Source organism: Bos indicus, chromosome 19 (assembly GCF_029378745.1).
Source record: "Bos indicus isolate NIAB-ARS_2022 breed Sahiwal x Tharparkar chromosome 19, NIAB-ARS_B.indTharparkar_mat_pri_1.0, whole genome shotgun sequence".
Lineage (NCBI taxonomy): Eukaryota > Metazoa > Chordata > Mammalia > Artiodactyla > Bovidae > Bos > Bos indicus.
The window spans coordinates 25,485,213-25,505,982 of NC_091778.1; the positions used below are offsets into that span (position 1 = coordinate 25,485,213).

The 20,770-nt window shown below is 39.8% G+C and overlaps 1 protein-coding gene across 1 annotated transcript; it reads left to right on the forward strand.

The window, feature by feature from the left end:
- The first annotated feature begins 1,650 nt into the window (after positions 1 to 1,650).
- Positions 1,651 to 19,120, forward strand: ASPA (aspartoacylase). Its single transcript, XM_019982480.2, has 6 exons — positions 1,651 to 2,055; positions 5,896 to 6,091; positions 7,472 to 7,565; positions 10,749 to 10,856; positions 15,421 to 15,530; positions 18,284 to 19,120. The coding sequence occupies exons 1-6, from the start codon at positions 1,820 to 1,822 to the stop codon at positions 18,479 to 18,481; spliced, it is 942 nt and encodes a 313-aa protein (XP_019838039.2). The 5' UTR covers positions 1,651 to 1,819; the 3' UTR covers positions 18,482 to 19,120.
- The last annotated feature ends 1,650 nt before the right edge of the window (positions 19,121 to 20,770 follow it).

Genomic DNA, 20,770 nt, shown 5'->3' on the forward strand with positions numbered 1-20,770 from the left:
ACGTACTCCTTTTCCTATTTGGAACCAGTCTGTTGTTTCATGTCCAGTTCTAACTGTTGCTTCCTAACCTGCATACAGGTTTCTCAAGAGGCAGATTAGGTGGTCTGGTATTCCCATCTCTTTCAGAATTTTCCACAGTTTATTGTGATCCACACAGTCAAAGGCTTTGGCATAGTCAATAAAATATGGTAGTAGGTTCAGTATTTTAATTCACTATTTAGAATTCTAGGTCCTTTGTCACAAGAAGTCCACATAGTTTATACTGCACACTGTGTATGGAGGTGCAGAGCCGGTGGTAACTTTGCCTAAAGTTATATGGTGGTAACAAGTTCCAGTCTGAGCACAGGCTGACCAAGGCTTGCATCTGTCCGCTCACTCCAGTGTTGCCAGTGAGCACTTGCCAAGTAGGCACTGTGATTGCACACTCCTCACTCCCTGTCATTATCACTCTTCCTACTTTTGTGGTGGCTTATTTGATGCCTTACTAGTTCTACACACTGATAGCTGATGTGTTGAAGTGTCTTAAATGTTGTAAGGGAAACCATGACCCTGTTCAGTTTGACCACTCATCCAGCGGATGGGCCTGTGGCACCTGAGTGGGTTGCCGTACTTTCCAAAGCACAGATGATGCCCCAAAAATGAGGCAGGTGACATTTACAGTCATGGGTTCTGAAGAGGCTCACTTACTGAAAAGTCCTGAGGTTCTAAATCAAAGTGAGTATCTTTAATCAACACTCACAAACTATGTACTATGCTGGTTGGAGGCCAAAGGTCAGTGTTATAATACTACACTGTAATTGGAGGGAGGGGAGCGCCAGCCAGTCCATCGTGCTGTTGTAAGAAGCCGTTCACATGCACAAAGTTCTTAGATACACAAAGACAGGCTTTGGTAGTGCAACTGAAGAAATTGTGTACCCAAGCATCTTCACAGCTTCTACTGGATGTATTTTCTTTTTAGGAATGAAGGAATATTCTCCCATTTTTGATCCATTCTTTTATGTCAGTTCTACAAAATTGCATGTAACTTTATATTTTTAAAAGATTCTTAAGTATTTAATATTCTGCTAATTTGATTTTGAATTATAAATGTCAGTTCAATTGAGGGTTTTGTGTTTTACTAGGTTAAAAAGGAAAAAGTGTACATTTTTAAGGATTTTTTATGAATAAATTTAATGTACTGAAAATAAAAAAAAAAGAAAGGATAGTGGTTCCAGAGGAGTTCTCTGAGGATCTGCCATTGGCTGTTTATAGAGCTGAAATTCAGATGCCCTCAGAAGATAAATAGGGCCTGAACTCATTTCAGAGAAGAAATGGTTTTAAGCAGAAATATAAATATTGAATAATAAGATGCATACTATAGGCCAGTCTTTTATTTTATATTTTTGAGGATAAGAAAAGTGTAATCTATTTTTACTACCACAAATAATCATGAAAACACTGTTAGAAAACATTCTGGCTAAAGAGAAAGCAGAAGTTTCGCTTAAGTGTGAGATGCTAACTTATTATTGCATTTAGGTCTACCGACCATTTGAGGGAGTTAGAAGTTAAAGTAAACAGCTGCATCTCTAGTTGATCTCTGCATATTTTAACCCAAATATGGTAAAGGGCAGGGCTAAAGAAGGGAGTATCCCTATAATAAACACAGCTCAGAACTTGTAACAGAAAATTAAAATATACTCCACTCAAGAGAAGTCTGTACTTTGCACTTAGGTTAAAGTCTCATTTAGATTTAAGTTTCTAAACTTTGCCTAAGAAATTAAGTTTTCTTTGATCTCCTCTCTTCTGAATTGCCGAAATCAGATAAACCTACTTCACAAAAATGACTTCTTGTCACATTGCTGAAGACCCTATAAAAAAGGTGGCTATCTTTGGAGGAACTCATGGGAATGAACTAACAGGAGTATTTCTAGTTAAGCACTGGCTGGAGAACAGCACTGAGATTCAAAGAACAGGGCTGGAGGTAAAACCATTTATTACCAACCCAAGAGCAGTGAAGAAGTGCACCAGATATATTGACTGTGACCTGAATCGAGTTTTTGACCCTGAAAATCTTGGGTAAGACTATATTTTGTGTTGTATGTGTGCACATGTGTGTTTGTGTGTGTGTGTGTGAAAAGTAGTATGTGTGAAAGCACATGTGTATACATATAATATTCATGTTCATACACAGAATCGCTATTGTGAATAAGATCACTTTCACTTTTAGTCATACTATGTGATGAATTAATTACCTAAACTGGACATTCATGTACTCTTTTATAAATTTTTTTAAACATCAAACACTTCTTAACTGATTTTTTAAAATATATTCTATCTAGACTGGGACAACAAATAACAGAGGTTTTTATTTTTAAATTATGTCTTTAAAGAAACAGATTTAATAAGTCTTTTGCATTAAATTAATATTTGACCGCTACACTTAGGTACATATTTTTTAGCTTTCTAGGTGATTCACTACTACACTTTTTGCAACTATATTTTGGTAGTGCATGAAGTTCTAGTTAAGAAAAGTGTAATGTTTCAGTTAATGTTTGTTTAATGAAAGAGTGAATAAATGACCATCATCAGAAAACATTAGACTGCTCTGTGATCTGAGGAGTACATGTACTACCTTCAGTAGTGGGTCCTTGAGACCTGAATTTTCTGAATTTAAATTATAGCTGATGATACATTACATATAGTGTATACAATCATAATGCTCTATGTCCTTATTATTTTTGCCTTTGTTTACATCATTGTAGCAACTCCTGTAGATATTTAGGCCTCTAAGCTTTTTACCACTTCTTTCATTTACATAAAAATATTATTAAACACCTACTCTTCATGGGCCACTGTGCCAGATACTGTGGGAATACAAAGTTATGTACAAAATGATTTCTGCTCTCAATGAGCTAACAGACGACAAGCTAAGATATAAGTAATGCCCAGCAACAACTAATATAACACTTTTATATACTCATTTTCTATTAAATCCTGTTTTGAGTTTAAAGAGTTACTTTAATCTCATCATAGATCAAAAGATGGCTACTATATTTATACAAATTTGCCTCTCTTTATGGAATACAATCTCTGGGGCAATTATACATTAGTCATAGCTTACATCAGAGAAGGCAATGGCACCCCACTCCAGTACTCTTGCCTGGAAAATCCCATGAACAGAGGAGCCTGGTAGGCCGTCCATGGGGTCGCTAAGAGTTGGACATGACTGAGCGACTTCACTTTCACTCTTCACTTTTATGCATTGGAGAAGGAAATGGCAACCCACTCCAGTGTTCTTGCCTGGAGAATCCCAGGGACGGGGAGCCTGGTGGGCTGCCGTCTATGGGGTCGCACAGAGTCGGACATGACTGAAGCGACTTAGCAGCAGCAGCAGCATAGCTTACATATCAAACCATATTTTTACTAACATAAATTTTAAATTCAAACATGCTTTATATTCACGACTGAGGTTATGTCAACACGATTAAGGTTTATCTATTCACCTAAAATACCTATTAACTAACTCTTACATTACCACTAAAGATTTCTTGAAGAATAACTTTTAGTTGGCATGTTAACTTGCCAAATAACTCTGAAATGAACTAGATTGAGTTTTCTTATTATGACCACTCAGTGGCTTGCATTTCAATGAGAGTAGTCTTTTAAATTAAACTCACTTTCTACTTCTTATATTTAACACTTATCAGAGGCTGGACAGTGTTTTTTCAGGGTGTTCATGGAAACTTATGAGCTAGATTAGTCAATTACCTTCTCCCATCCTCCTTCTCCTAAACTGTGCTGCTTTCCCTGTATTCCTCATCTCAGTGATGTCACCATTACCCACTAAATCACATGGAAATCATCTTAGAACCTTCCACATTCTTTATTCCCTACATCTAGTGGGTTACTAAATCTTTCAATTATTCAAATACTGACTAGATGTTTATTACCTTTCAGGACATCATGTCTTGACTCTGAGCACCTGAGTAGCTGGTGGTGTCATTTACTCACATGGGGGAGAGGGAGAAGCAAATCAGTTGTGGCAAGGAGGGAGGAACTTATGAAGTTGTGGCGTTAATTAGCTTTTAAAGTGCATTTGTAGCCTTTGGGCTTCCCAGGTGGCACTCGTGGTAAAGAAAGTGTTAGTCACTCAGTCACGTCCGACTCTTTGTGACCCCATGGACTGCAGCCCACCAGGCTCCTCTGTCCATGGAATTCTCCAGGCAAGAATACTGGAGAGGATAGCCATTTCCTCCTCCAGGGGATCTTCCCGATCCAGGGATTGAACCCAGGTCTCCTGCATTGCAGGCAGACTCTTCTGACTGAGCCACCAGGGGATCAGTGGTAAAGAACTCACCTGTGAATACAGGAGACATAAGAGATGCAGGTTTGATCCCTGGGTCGGGAAGATCCCCTGGAGGAGGGCATGGCAACCTACTCCAGTATTCTTGCTTGAAGAATCCTATGGACAGAGGAGCCTGGAGGGCTACAGTCCATAGGGTCACAAAGAACATGTCTGAAGCAACTTAGCCTGCACACACATACACATGTAGCCTTTAGGAACTATCTGGTTGCTTATAATAGAAATCTGAAAACAATGACTTAAACAAATAAGGGTTTCTTTCCACAAATAACAAGTCCAGAGGTAGGCAGTCCAGGCAGGACTGGATAGCTCAGTGATATTATAAAGGCCACAGACTTCTGTCTTCCCACTGTGCTGTGCTAGTCGCCCAGTGTCCGACTCTGTGATCCCACAGACTGTAGCCCTTCAGGCTCCTCTGTCCATGGGGCTTCTCCAGGCAAGAATACTGGAGTGGGTTGCCATGCCCTCCTCCAGAGAATCTTCCCAATCCAGAGATCAAACCCAGGTCTCCCACATTGCAGGCAGATTCTTTACCATCTGAGCTATCAGGGAAGCCCAAGAATACTGGCGTGGGTAGCCTATCCTTTCTCCAGGGGACCCGACCTAGGAATCGAACTGGGGTCTCCTTCATTGCAGGTGGATTCTTTAACAGCTGAACTACCAGGGAAGCCCCAGTCTTCCCACTGCACTAGCCTTAGTATGCAGCTTTTCTTCATAGTTGAAAAACTGCTGCTCCAATTTCTTGATTGCATTCCAGGCAAGAATTACTCAGGTACAAACTGTAGGTCTTTTGAAGATGCTAACAAAAATAGTCAGAGAATAGAAATAAATGGAATTATAGGGAAATGTTGAATGCTTTCATGAGAAAAATAAATTTAAATTATCATGTACATTAAGAAAAAATGTATCCTAACCATTGAGGTTGGAGGTGGGGGGCAGCAGGTAGAGACTCATTTGAGAATTCAATAAAAAATATCAACCCTCATCCTAGAAAAATGCATATATGCATACTGCTGCAATGTTTTGCATTTTCACAGTGTACCCAGACTCTTCTCTGTAAACCTTGACCCTGGACCACTAGTGGGTCCTAGAATCACTTAAGAATCCCTAATAAGATGATGTGAGCTCCTAAGTTTGACTATTCTTGTGCACTAGAATTAGCTAGGGTGTAAAAAAATAATAGGTGCATTTGATGGTCTAGCTTCATTATAGCCCAGTGCACTTAACTACTAAGGGACTCTTGATTAAATTAATGGGCGAATTTCATTCAGAGTTGAAGTCAAATGATAAAGTGTTTGAAATGTCCTTCCTGTGACCAGCCACATAAATGAACTATTATTTGCAAGTGTGACAATGCAACATTACTTGGAATCAAACAGAGGGGGGAAATGTAATTTTTAATTTGTAAAATTTTCAAATAAAGTTCCCCTTCCCTCAGAGGTTTTTCATATTAAAGGTTTGGTGCCAGGTTTCTAATATACTGTGTTCTCATTGTATATGTATGTTATCTTAGCTCCAGGTGTTGTTAATCTTTTTCTTTCTGCTAATAACAGCAAAAAAAAGTCAGAGGATTTGCCATATGAAGTGAGAAGGGCTCAAGAAATCAATCATTTATTTGGTCCAAAAGATAGTGAAGATTCCTATGACATTATTTTTGACCTTCACAACACTACTTCTAACATGGGGTGCACTCTTATTCTTGAAGATTCCAGGAATGACTTTTTAATTCAGATGTTTCATTATATTAAGGTAATGTCAATGTTATTAATTTACAAGTTAGCCTAGGACCTGTAATTTTAAGTTGATTATAGATGTTGAAACAACCAGAAAAGGGTGAGGAGGGAGGGTCCAAGAGAAATGAGAGACTGAGGGGAGCACCAGAAGAGAAGCAGCAGTGACAGGCAGAAGAAAAGGAGAAGGGATGAGCAAAATAATAAATATAATGAAAAATAATAGAGCATATGAGTCACTGTGTCTATAAAATTTTAGATCTTTTATTAAGACTATGACAGTAATCATGTTTCTCAGTAAAATTAATACCAAAATTTTGAAGTGGTTGAAGTGGCTCAATTACAGTTTTAAGAAGCTTAAAAGATAATCATTTAATGTTGACTAAAGACCAATGATAAAAAGACTGACTGTCTTTAGCCCTTTGTCTCCGTTTGATTCATATACCCCAACATACATCTGATCTTTCAGTACTTCATATAGCTAATCATCTTAAGGCTCAGAAATCTACAAGATGAAAAAATCAGCAGTCCAGTGCCTATAATAAGAAAAACTGCTAGAAAATAACTGTCAAGCAAAACACAAATAATGAACTGTATGGTTATTTCTATGTAATGGATAGCCTTCCTTCCAGAGAGCTAGCATGAGCTAGTATGATTTAATGAAAAGTAATGTGACCCATATAGCCAGTACCTGGGTTCAAATCCTGATTTTCTCACTTGCTAACCTTGAACAAGGTAATCAACTGCCTTGCTTTCCTTGTTTTATAAAATTGGCATAATAACAACAGCTACCTGGTATGACCATAATAAGCCTTACATAAGAAAAAAAAATTCTTAATGCATTTAGCTGAGTGCTTTGAGCAGTAAGGATTAACTATTATTTTTGTTTCCTTGAATTCGTGACATTGACTAGATAGTAGTTCTGGTAGGAGATCATGATGCAGTATCTTTGCTGCTCATTGAAGGGAGAGCTGAATACTTTGTATGCTGCATTGTCATCAAAACCAAGAGGCTGAATTATTCAGATAAGTGGGGGAGTTACTTGCCATCTCTAGAGACCTGGCCCACAAGGGTAGAAATAGAAATCTTTAAGAAACCCATAGTAAGCTAAATACTCAGTGTAACGAGTGATGAAAACAAAAATAACAAAAGCCATTCAGAAGAATTTATTCATATACTTTGTTCGTGGTTCTGGAGAATTGTTTAATATACATTTTATCCAGAAAGTTACATATAATCTAATTTTATATGTAGTTGGAGTTTAGAATGTGTTTCCTAAAGTTGTCTTACTAATCTTAGTGGATGAAGTTAAACATACTGAAGGCATTATTGACTGACAGTAAAGAGAACAAGGCATATGGTCTTTACATAATAAGAACATGTTTTAAATTCTTTTCAGACGTCTTTGGCTCCATTACCCTGCTATGTTTACCTTATTGAGCATCCTTCTCTCAAATATGCAACTACTCGTTCTATAGCCAAGTATCCTGTTGGTAAGTCACATTTCCCACTGTCACAGCTAAACAAAATATGTCTTCGTGTCCGACTCTGTGTGACCCCATAGACAGCAGCCCACCAGGCTCCCCCGTCCCTGGGATTCTCCAGGCAAGAACACTGGAGTCGGCTGCCATTTCCTTCTCCAATGCATGAAAGTGAAAAGTGAAAGTGAAGTTGCTCAGTCATGTCCAACTCTTGGCGACCCCATGGACTGCAGCCTACCAGGCTCCTCCATCCATGGAATTTTCCAGGCAAGAATACTGGAGTGGGGTGCCATTGCCTTCTCTGCAGAGAAGCCATGGACACATATATTTATATGGTTCCTTTTTAATCAATCAATTAAAAGTTCTTACTATACCCTAAAAAAAAAAAAAAAACAACAAAATATGTCTGAGACGAAACTCTAAGAAAACTAATTTAAAGACTATTTGCAGCTACTTTGCTCATCATTATGGCTTGTAATTGTCAAGTAATAAGCAAACTATCCCCAGGCTGTCTCTAGCTATATCAGATTTCCTCACTTTCATTGACCAATTTTCTACATTCCAGAAAGAAGCACTGAGCTAGAGGAATTTGAGTCTTTTATAATGGGTAGTAAGCAACCTGCTTTTTGCTCAAGCAAGACACCAGCCCTATCTTCCAAGGGTATCCACTGTACAAAACTCTTAAAACAATAATCTGGAGCCAAGGCAGTCAGTATCTTGCTGGCAAGACGTGCAGAAATACAGAAGACCCATGGAAAATTCTCTCCCAGCATCCCTCTTAGCATCTGCTTCGCAGTAGAGTCTCTGATAACCTGTGTTTATTATCCATTCACTTGTGTGCCCTGTCAGTTACTGAGCTGTGGATTTGTCTTTGCCTTCTGGTAACTTCCAGCACACAGGCTTGCACTCTCATACACCCTCTCCAACAGTCTCTTTTTTCTACATCCCGTTCTCCTTCCTGAGTGACGTACTAGCATCATTGTTTGCAGACCGCACTGTAATCCTTAAAATTGCTGTTGTCTTACAGTCCATGGGGTCATAAAGAGTTGGACATGACTTAGAGACTGAACAACAGCAACACAACTTAGAAGTAGATTTAAAGTTATTTTGGTTATTTGGTTTTTGATCATTTTGGTGCATAATCAAGGGGTCTGTTGAGGCAAGCTAAATGACCAAGTGTAGATAATTATTTGAAACAAACCAAGTGCTTAAAAATAAAGGATAGAGATCTATGACACCAAATAAAGCATAAGATTTACAGGCCTTGGTTTATTACATTTATGGGAAATGTTGCTCTTAGCTAGAATGAATATCTATTGATATATCTGTCTCTTAAAAATAGATCCAGGGACTTCCCTGGTGGTTCAGTGGTTGAGACTCTGCCCCTCTACCACAGGGTGCCTGGGTTTGATCCCTGGTTGGGGAATTAAGATCCTGCATGTAGTGTGGCAAAAAAAAAAAAAAAAAATCCCACTCCTTTGAAAATAGAGCCAAATCTTTCAAACGTTTCAGTGTGGGGGAATATTAAGATCATTATAAATAATTAGAAATATTATACCTACTTTACTATATTATTTGGAATATTTTTATATCATCCAGTCATGGGCAGAGGGGACACTTAAGATCAGAGAGACACTGTCTCCAGCTCAGTATTTTGTAATATTTCTATGACTTTAGATGGGCATCCCTGGTGGCTCAGCAGTAAAGAATCCACCTGCCAATGTAGGAGTCACAAGTTCAATCCCTGGGTGAGGAAGATCCTCTGGAGAAGGAAATAGCAATACACTCCAGTATTCTTGCCTGAGAAATCCCCTGGCAGGCCATAGTTTTCTGGGATCTCAAAAGAGTCGGACATGACTTAGCGACTAAACAACAACGACGTGACTTTAGGTGGCACAAGATGTGCACTGTAATTTCAAGCATCATATGCCAACATGGCAGTATCTGGTGGAAGAAAGGAGAGTCCCAGGAACTCCCCTGTGGACCTTCCGTTGTGGCCAGTTATTCAGAACTGAGTCATATATGCATTCTTCAATTAATTACTAGGGCTGATGGAGTACTGTGATTGAGCAAAACTGTTCTGTGTTTACCCCTGAGCTGGAATCCCAGCCAAAATCAGGACTCTGTCAGCAAGGAGTAGATGGAATGAATTTTGGGTAGGGAAGCAATAATACCTTGTACAGAACGCAGACAGACGTATCCACAAACACATTTTCACATATTTACAAATAATTTATACATCGATGCATACCTTAGCCACACTTATACCATATTCTTAAATATATGCCCAAACATAAATCCAGAAGAGCTAAATACAAAAGTGAAAAATGAGATAAAAGAGACTACAATAAGATTTTGTGAATGGGGAAATAACAGAAGTGGGTGAAAACAGGATAGGTGGAAAGGAATGTATATGAATAGATGGAAAGGATTGGATGATGTTATATTGGTAAATAGCTTTATAAATGAATAAGGTGATGATTGTAATTATAACAGTGTGGGAGACTTGGATAGGAGGGAAAGGACTAGATAAGTGGTTTAGAGAAAAATATTTTGTAGGTTTATGGGAAGAATGCTTGACAGCCACAGGAAGTAGACCTAATGGTATGGGAATTAATTTCATTGTGATGAGAAGAAATGAATACAGGTTTTTTCCACAGAAAATTAAAACCATTGACTATCATGGCGGGTTGGGTTGTTGTGTTAAAGGCAAGAATATTGCTCCAGGGTCACACAGATTGTCGTTTGACTTAAATCCATGGCTTGTTTAGTTTAGCTTTCTATTACTAAATAGATGTGTTTTCTCCTACAAGCTGTGTCTATGACAGTTTCTCTTTGTGGTCACTTACTATTTTGTCAATATAAAGTTGTCTGCTCCTTTTACTGTATTATAATTTTTAAATATTTTGTCAACATTGAAGGAAATTTAGAGAAAAAAGACCCACAAGACCTTACTACTATAGCACAACTCTGATTTTCTTATGTTCTCTCCCAGTCTTTATTTACTATGCATATAACTTGTAAATGCTTGGCTTAATTTATTGCCTAATAGTATGTCTCACGTATTTTCCATTATGCTACATGGTCTGCCTTTTTAATCATTTTTAATGATGCGATTCTAGATCTTGATGTATGAAAATGCTCCATCTTGTATTCTAACACATGAAATGTGACTATCTCCCCTTCTGTACCTAGGTATAGAAGTCGGTCCCCAGCCTCAGGGGGTTCTGAGAGCTGATATTCTAGATCAAATGAGAAAAATGATTCAGCATGCTCTTGATTTTATACATAATTTCAATGAAGGTAAGTAGTAGGCCGAAATTGTTTCTCTCATTGTTAGCTTGTGTGTGTGCAAATAAATCAGGACAGGAAGACGAGATGGAGCGCACATGATGACTAAACCACTCAACACTGAAATAACAATGGACCCTAGGTCAAGTTTGCCACGTTTGCGATATTAATTGTTTTTTTAAAAAAAATGTAATCATCTCAGCCATTCTTCAATGACCAGTGTAGACACATTCAAGAAGAACAGCTACCAAATAAAGTCTCACAAATGAAATCCTCGTTTTCCTATTAATGTCCATTTTAAAAAGCAAAGAAATACCAAGAAATATAGATGTCCAATAAACAGATGAAAAGATGTCCAATATCACTAGTAGTCAGAAATGCAAATTAAAATACAAAACCATTTTATCCCATTAGATTGGGGAAATAATCTCTTTTCTGCCTTGCATGAACATTTGGGGAGACCTGTGAATAAATTCTGAATACATACTTCAGGAGAAACATCTTATAGTAGAGGTTAGCTAAGGAAATGGGGAGAAGGCAATGGCACCCCACTCCGGTACTCTTGCCTGGAGAATCCCATGGACAGAGGAACCTGGAGGGCTGCAGTCCATGGGGTCACAAAGAGTCGGACACCACTGAGCAACTTCACTTTCACTTTTCACTTTCATGCATTGGAGAAGGAAATGGCAACCCACTCCAGTGTTCTTGCCTGGAAAATCCCAGGGACGGGGGAGCCTGGTGGGCTTCCATCTATGGGGTCACACAGAGTCGGACCCGACTGAAGTGACTTAGCAGCAGCAGCAGCTAAGGAGATGACTGAGAATGTTGAAGAGTTTGAAAACCATAATAAAAATAATCCCAAGGATGCACATAGAAGTTCAGTTTACGGAATACCTTCACATGTATCCTCGTGTATGTGACAATATTTGAGTGCTGGTTGATAAAATTAAAGGCACTTAGACTGGCAGAAAAGGAGTCTTAAAGCCAATTTTATTTTAGAGTTTCAGAAGTATTATACTGGAAAGGAATTAGACAAGTTTTCTGTGACTCAGAGGGCAGAATAGAATCTGTGGGATAATGTTATCTAAGGACAGAAATTTTTGATTAGCAAAGCTGACCAACAGTGGAACAGACCACGCTTTGTGAGGCTGTTCAAGCAGGAGCAAGATGACCACTTAGCCAGAAAGATACAGAGAATATTCAAGCATCAATGGAAGTTAAGCATTTGAGAGTCACTCCAGCTCTGAGATTCTAAGGAGCAAAAACATGTTCCTTCGTGTTCTACCACTTTCTTCTTTTCTCCCAGTGGACCTTCTGGTTTAAAGAAATGACATCTGATATTTCTGTCTTCATCTTGGAAGATTTGGTAAATTATAAAAATGGCCACAAATTCTTCTCTTCCCTGCTTCCATGTCCTAGCTAGAGATAGAGTCTGTTTTCCTACCACCTGGATCTGGCTTGGCCATGTGGCATGTTTTATACCACAGAAGAGATCTGAAAAGAACTTGCATGTCCGGGCTTGCTGTCTTGCTGCTCTTAGGAGCCTTGCTCTGTCATTTTGTGAATCAGCTCACCTAGCCTGCTGGATGATACAAGACCATGAGGCTGAAGACTGACACCTCCCAGTCAGTAGTTCTGCAGCTCCAGGGGAGGGCCCATCAATGCCCAGATATGACAGCAAAGCCATCTTAGATCATCCACCTCCTGCTGATCTGCCAGCTCACCGCAAATGCATGAGCAAGCCAATTAGAAATCAGCCAGTCCAGCCTAGACCAGAGGGACTGCCCAACCAAGCCACAGAATCATGAGCTAAACTAGAGGGTTGTTTTATGCCACAGAGTTCTGGCATAACATATTATGCAGCGGAAGCAAACTGGTACAGAAGTGATGGCAGGATATCTGAATTCCACCCTGGCTGCACTTTCTGCACTAAGGGGAAAGGAAGATTTTCCTTTGGATTGCAACCATGGCATAGTGTGGGCTCTATGCTGGATGAAAGTTCATCCTGTTTATTCAGAGGTAGCCAGGTATAAACGTAAACTACCCCTTTTCCAAGTTTCTGGGCACTGGGTTGTTTAACGTTGCTGCAGCATTGTAAGTTTCACTCCACTATGGGCAGACTGGCTATATCCCAATATCTCACTGTTCAAGAGCTGCCCAGATGTTTAACATACTTAGTTAAGAGGAGGAGCACAATGGTGAAGTCATCTAACCTGCTGAACGTCCTCCTGAAGTTACACAATCACAGGATGTCAGAGCTGGAAGGGGCCCTCCAAGATGAATTGATGTGAAATCTTCATCTGACAGGTAAAGAAAGTGAGCATCGAGAAGTTAAGCATGTTGCTCAAGTTGACACGGCTGGGAGATCAGAGCACAGGTGTCCTGCCTGACTCTCATTCCTAGCCTCTCTCTCCCCTGCACCGACTTTTTAAGTTCTGCTTTCCACCTCTGTCCAACCTCTGTGTATTTGTGGACCCAGTGCTGGTAGGAATCATTCGAGAACATCCTTTGGTTTAGTGTTGTTGTGAACATCCTTAACTAAAATTTTACGGAGCAATATAAGACCCCAAATAGCCAAAGCAATCTTGAGAAAGAGGAGCAAAGCTGGAGGCATCACACTTCCTGACTTCAAAGTGAAAGTGAAAGTCACTCAGTTGTGTCTGTCTCTTTTGCAATCCCTTGGACTATACAATCCATGGAATTCTCCAGGCCAGAATACTGGAGTGGGTAACTCTTCCCTTCTCCAGGGAATCATCCCAACCCAGGGATTGAACCCAGGTCTCCCACATTGCAGGTGGATTCTTTACCAGCTGAGCCACCAGGGAAGCCCCCAACTTCATATTACAAAGCTGTTGTAATTAAGCCATATAGTGTTGGCATAAAAATAGACACACAGATCAATGGAATGGAGTGGAGAGCCCAGAAATAAACCTATGTGCTGCTGCTGCTAAGTCGCTTCAGTCGTGTCCTACTCTGTGCGACCCCATAGACGGCAACCCACCAGGCTCCCCAGTCCCTGGGATTCTCCAGGCAAGAACACTGGAGTGGGTTGCCATTTCCTTCTCCAATGCATCAAGTGAAAAGTGAAAGTCGCTCAGTCATGTCCGACTCTTAGCGACCCCATGGACTGCAGCCTACCAGGCTCCTCCTTCCATGGGATTTTCCAGGCAAGAGTACCGGAGTGGGGTGCCATTGCCTTCTCCAAACCTACCAGGCTCCTCAGTCCATGGGATTTTCCAGGCAAGAGTACTGGAGTGGGGTGCCATTGCCTTCTCCAAACCTATGTATATATGGTCAATTAATATACATCAAAGGAACAAAGAATCTACAGTGGAGAAGGGGCAGTCTCTTCAATAAGGGGCCTTGGGGAGACTGGACAGCTAGGTGCAAAGGAATGGAATGACCACTATCTTAAAGACCATACACAAAAATTAACTCAAAATGGATTAAAGACATGAACATAAGAACTGAAACTATAAAACTAGAAGAAAACATGGGCAGTGAGCTTCCTGAAATAGGTATAGGTCTTGGCAATTTTTTGAATCTGACACCAAAATTAGAAGCAACAAAGGCAAAAATAAATGAGACTATGTCAGACTAAAATCTTCTGCACAGCAAAGGAAACCATCAACAGAGTGAAAATACAATCTACTGAATGGGAGAAAATATTTGCAAATTATATATCTGATAAGGCACTAATATTCAAAATATATAGAGAACTCATACAACTCAATAGTAAAAAAAAAATACTGATTTAAAAATGAGAGGAAGATCTGAATAGACATTTTTCCAGAGAAGACATACAGATGGCCAACAGACACATGAAAAAATGTTCTACATCATTAGTCACCAGGGAAATTAAAATCAAAACCGTAATGAGAGGGGAAGGAGGTAGGATGGAATGGGAGATCAGGATTGATGTGTGTACACTACCATGTGTAAAACAGATAGCTAGTGGGAACCTATGGTGTAGCTCAGGGAGCTCAGCTCAGTGCTCCCCGGTGACCTAGATGGGCGAAATGGGGCAGCAGGATGGGAGAGGGAGCTAGGAGACCAGGGCTGTTTGTATATGTAGAGCTGATTCACTTCATTGTGCAGCAGAAACACAACATTGAAAAGCAACTGTACCCCAGTAAAAAATTAAATTAAAAAATAAAGTACATTATAAAAAAAAATAATAAGATATCAGCTCGCTCCTTTTAGAATGGCTATTATCAAGAAACAAGAAATAAGTTATGCTGAAGATATGGAGAAAAGGGAACCCTTATGCACTACTGGTGGGAATCTAAGTCGGTGCAGCTGCTATGGAAAACAGCATAGAGGTTCCTCAAAAAATTAAAAACAGGATTCCCATATGATCCCAGCAATCCCACTTCTGGGTGAAATTGTGTTTTATGTACTTTCTGAGTATTATATTTCACAATGAAAAATGATTTAAAAGCAAAAAAGATACTGTGTTCTCCCTATAGCTGTCTGTTTGCAGTTTTTGGTTCCTTTTTTGAAGTATAAACTTCCCTTTTATCAGGAGTGTTTTTTATTTTTTAGTTGCCATTTATATTTATTTATTTTGCCACAGGAAAAGAATTTCCTCCCTGTGCTATTGAAGTCTATAAAATAATGGAGAAAGTTGATTATCCCAGGAATGAAAGTGGAGAAATTTCTGCTATCATCCATCCTAAACTGCAGGTAATGGTTACTATTTCTTTTAAATATTCAAAATAATGATGCCCTACCTTTCAGGGGAGGGATTCCCAGGTGGCTCAGTGGTAGAGAATCCACCTGCCAATGCAGGAGACACAGGAAACATGGGTTCAATCTCTGGGTTGGGAAGATCCCCTGGAAGAGGAAATGGCAACCCACTCTAGTATTCTTGCCATGGAAATCTCATGGACAGGGAAGCCTGGCAGGCTATACAGTCCATGGGTTTGCAAAGAGTCAGACACAACTGAGCATGCTCGCAACTTTGAGTAGACCTTTATAGTCCGTGGTGACTCAGACAGTAAAGAATCTGCTTGCAATGCAGGAGACCCTGGTTCAGTCCCTGGGTGGGGAAGATGCCCTGGAGAAGGAAATGGCTACCACCTCCAGTTTTCTTGCCTGTAGAATCCCATGGACCTCAGACCCTGGCTGGCTATAGTCCATGGGGTTGCAAAGAGTCGGACATGACTGAGCGACTAACATTTAACAGCCCATTAAGCATTTTACATATGTGAGTGCCTCAATAGATGTTCTCAAAAACACTGCAGTCTAGATAAGGTATTCAGATCATCGCTGAGTAAATATTTATGGAATAAATCCTGTGCTGGCTCTGGAGGTACATCAACGAATATGGTTTATATTCATGTGGAACTTATAGTCTAGATATACTAAAGTCTAAACTGTGGTCTTCAAATGAAGATAACCAGATGCTATAACAGAATAATGAGATGTGGATGGGGGTCAGAGAACATGAAATTCCTGCGTCAAGTGCAATGGGTAAGAATTATTACATCTACTTTAATATAAGAAAATGGAGGCTCAGAAATTAGATCCTTCCCACAGTCCTGTAGTTATTGATGGCAGATCCAGAACGAAGGTTCTTTGCAGTTGGCCACGTTGCTACCACCTCCCTGTCATCACTACTGTAAAAGAGCAAACCAATCAGAGCCTCCTCCTTTGGGATGTTTTCTGCCTTTTTTCCCTGACCCCTCAAGACCCCAGTATGTATCTGCTCTTTGTCTGGTTTGATCAATAATGGTGTAATGAAGGGGAAGAAAAGGCTCATAGGAAAGAATAGGAAGTTTAAATCTGGAAGAGGCAGAGGTAAAAGCAGAGAAGAGCAAAGATTCTAAAAAGCTAAAACATCCATCTCCCCACACACTAGCAGACGTCAGAAATGGAAGAGAACCAATGGATTGTCTAGCCTGGTGCAGTCAGCCCTGGAGGCACATCGCCTACAGCGCCTTTTAGAAAATAACAGCGCCTGTCCCTGCTCTGGGATAATCTGATCTTATTGGCCTGTGTAATTAGAGTGGGAAACCACTGATCCAGTTCAGACTGCTATTTAATGACCCTAATGATAGTCATTCGGACTTACAACTTAATAAAGCTGCTGCTGCTGCTGCTGCTAAGTCACTTCAGTTGTATCCGACTCTGTGCGACCCCGTAGACTGCAGCCCACCAGGCTCCCCAACCCTGGGATTCTCCAGGCAAGAACACTGGAGTGGGTTGCCATTTCCTTTTCCAGTGCATGAAAGTGAAAAGTTAAAGTGAAGTCACTCAGTCATCCGACTCTTAGCGACCCCATGGACTGCAGCCCACCAGGCTCCTCCATCCATGGGATTTTCCAGGCAAGAGTACTGGAGTGGGGTGCCATTGCCTTCTCCGACTTAATAAAGCAGCCTGCCCCAAAACACAGACTAGTGGAGCAGATCCAGCTTTGTGCCTTAGTGGGATCCAGGTGGAAACTTGAAGGAGCCTGAGGCAGTGTTTTAAAGGATAGAAAGATAAAGATTGTGAACCTCTTAAATGATTCAGTAGTTATCATAATGTGGGAACACGTATAGGAAATATTCACCTATCTTGTGCTTTTCCCAGGCTTTTCCCAGCCTATCCCCACCTTCTCCCACCAATCCCCACCAGAATAGAGCCTTCTAGCATGCAGGCACAAGGTCACTCATTTTTTATCCCCAACAGTAGAATGTCTTATATACAGAAGACTCTTAATGAATATTTCCTAAATTTTGCTGAGAGGAATTTAACTTCAGCTAGCAAGAGATATAATTTGCACTTAAGAATATGTGCATGTAGTTTGGTTTTTGATATTATAAACCTCTTCAGCAACATTCAAGGTGAACTTGATACCAAAGCAGACTCTGATCATGTGGCAGTTATAAAAATAAAAAGGGGAACTCTTAAAACTGCTGCCAAAACAAACTGCTCAATCTCAGTTTAGTCACATACCTCTAACTTGTCTCTTTTAAAAGAAGATAGTGCTGTCATTTTGGTTGTCTAGAGCCTGACATAAGAATGTTTTATTTTTTATTGAAGTATAATTGATTTTTTGACGGGACTTCCCTGTAGCTCATACTGTAAAGAATCTGCCTGCAATGCAGGAGACCTGGTTTGATTCCTGGGTCGGGAAGATCCTCTGGAGAAGGGAATGGCAACCCACTCCAGTATTCTTGCCTGGAAAATCCCATGGACAGAGGAGCCTGGGGGGCTACAGTCCATGGGGTCGCAAAGAGTCAGACACGACTAAGCAACTAACACTACTTCTATGTATAGTTGATTTACAATGTTGTGTTAGTTTCTGGTGTACAGCGAATGATTCCGTCACATATATGAATATATAGAGATAGATATACACATATACATCCTTTCTCATATTCTTTTCCATTATACAATTTGTAAAGTAGGAGAGAAACCAAATGTAATTTATGTATGTTGTTTCCTGAAAGGATCAAGATTGGAAACCCTTGCACCCTGAGGATCCTGTGTTTTTAACTCTTGATGGAAAGACTATTTCACTGGGTGGAGACCAAACCGTGTACCCAGTGTTTGTAAATGAGGCCGCATATTATGAGAAGAAAGAAGCTTTTGCAAAGACGACTAAACTAACACTCAATGCAAACAGTATTCGCTCCTCTCTACATTAGAAATCACTTGTGGCTCCCTTGTTAGAGAGCACCTTGAAAAATTCTGCCAGTTTATAAGCTCTTGAAGAGCAGGAGTGTGCCTTACTCATCATCATTTCCACAGCTCCTAGTGGTGCCTTGAACACAGTGGACATTCAGGTAAATTTGTTGAATGAATGAATGTGTTAATGAATGCCTTTCACAGATATCATACTTTATGTATGTAGCCTATTCAAAGAAGTGCATTTCTTATTTCTCTATAGCTTTATATACCTTATACTTTGATAGTTTAACGTTCTTAGTAAACAGCCTTAGAATTCAAATTTTAACATTGAAACAGTCCATGGGATTGCAGGGTTGGACACAACTGAGCGACTCAGTACAGCGCAGCACAGATACTGTATACAAAAAACTATTAACTTGAGCATAGAGTTAAATACTGTATGCTTTTAAGTAATATAGAAATACTCCTAGAAACTAATAGCACAGGCTCACTATTTTAAATTTTTTCACGTTTGAATTAATGCTAAAGTATTAAAGTCAATCAGCAGCAGTTGTGATATCTGTAGATTTTAAAATGCTCTTATGACGATGAAATGTGAATGAGAAATGAGGGCTGATTGTAAAGGTGACATTATGAATAAATCAAGAAACTCTGAATGGTCCTTTGTCCACTGAGAGTCACCCACACAAAGCATCACAAAGCTTCGCGCTCCGGTACGCCCACTTGTTCTGCGCTGACCCCAGGAAGCCAGGAGCCTCCTTCAGACCTCTCACACGCCCCCCCAGAAGCTCATGTTCTTTCCCAACTTGGAAGGCATGTCCTTCCCAGCTGTCCCTTCTACTCTGAAAGAACTCATTTGTCCTTCTTCCTGACCAATGTATAAGAAAGTCTCTGGGCTCCAGCCGTGTAGGTGGTAAAGACAGAGCTGAGGGCAGTGGACGCTAGTAGAAATGTGACCCAAATCCGTCTCTGGTTCACAAATGCATTCTTTTAAGACATTCCCTCCTGTCCTAAATGCCCAAATCCCCCACTCTCAAGATCCTTCTTAAAGGTCCTTGGTCTAATTTTACACCTCCCTCCCTCTCCAATCCTTGCAAGAGCCTCTCCTCCCCTCTCTCTTAGGCCATGGCAGCCAAGTAAAGAACATTTTATCCCATGATTTGGACCCCAAGGAAACCCATGTTTACAGTTTCAAATATATTTACAAAATCATACTAATATTGTCATTATCTGTAACATGTATATGTCTATATATATAATTTCATTCTTGCAAAACAAATCCCATTAAGCCAATTTCATTCCATATTCAGTGCTCTATAGCACACAATTAAACTGCTTTGAAACGTTCAGCATTTATTTTTGTACTTTACCAAAATTATTTTCTTTGGAATAGACTCTCTTCCTTCTAAATTCTTTAGTAAAAAAAAATTTTTTTTATCAATTGGCTTTTGTATAGAACAAGCTTTACCAAGCTTCCTTCTCCCACTGTGAATGTTTCTTTGTGTCCTATGCGCAAGTTCAATTTTTCTAGGTCAATTTTTCCATATATATACTTTGGGGAAAATATTTTCCCATCAAATTTTAGTTAGTTCCAAAATTTACAATGTGCAGTTTAGGCCACTGTGGTTTCAGTTTTTGTATTGATTCTTTCTATCAAGTCTAATTTTCTCTGACTCAATATTTATAGTCTTTAGAGTTTCTAATTAGATGTTATTTTTTTTTAATCTATAACATATTGCTTGCTGTGTGACTTTAGCCACTTTCAGTTTCATTTTTATTATTTCTAACAGTCTACAGATTTGGTTTTCCCATTTATAAAATAGGGATATTCATAATAATAGTGTCCCTTTCATGAGATTGTTGTGAGGATTAAGTGGGCTAATGCATACAAGTACTTACCACAGTGCCTAGCACAGAATAATAAATTATTCAAGTTGAAATTTCTAACACAAAAAGCCCTTTATGATCTGTCCCACGCTCCCCACAACCTCTCTAGACTCATCTGCCTTTAGCTCTTCTCTGTTCCAGTCGGCTTTGCGTTGTTTTATTCCTGTGTGTCTTTACAGAGTTTGGCCCTTCCACCTAGAATTTTTTTTCCTTCCCTTCTCTTCCTCCATCCTTGACACCCACACCAGACCTCACCTTATCGAATTCCTATTTTTTCTTCAAAATGCAACTCAATTCTCATTTCACCTGTAAAACCTCTCTTGACTCGGCCCTCTGCCCCTCTCTGCTTCTGTCCCATCTCAAGGATATTACCCGTGTCTTTTTCAGTACCTGCAATCTGGTAAGTGCCCTGTGAGTTT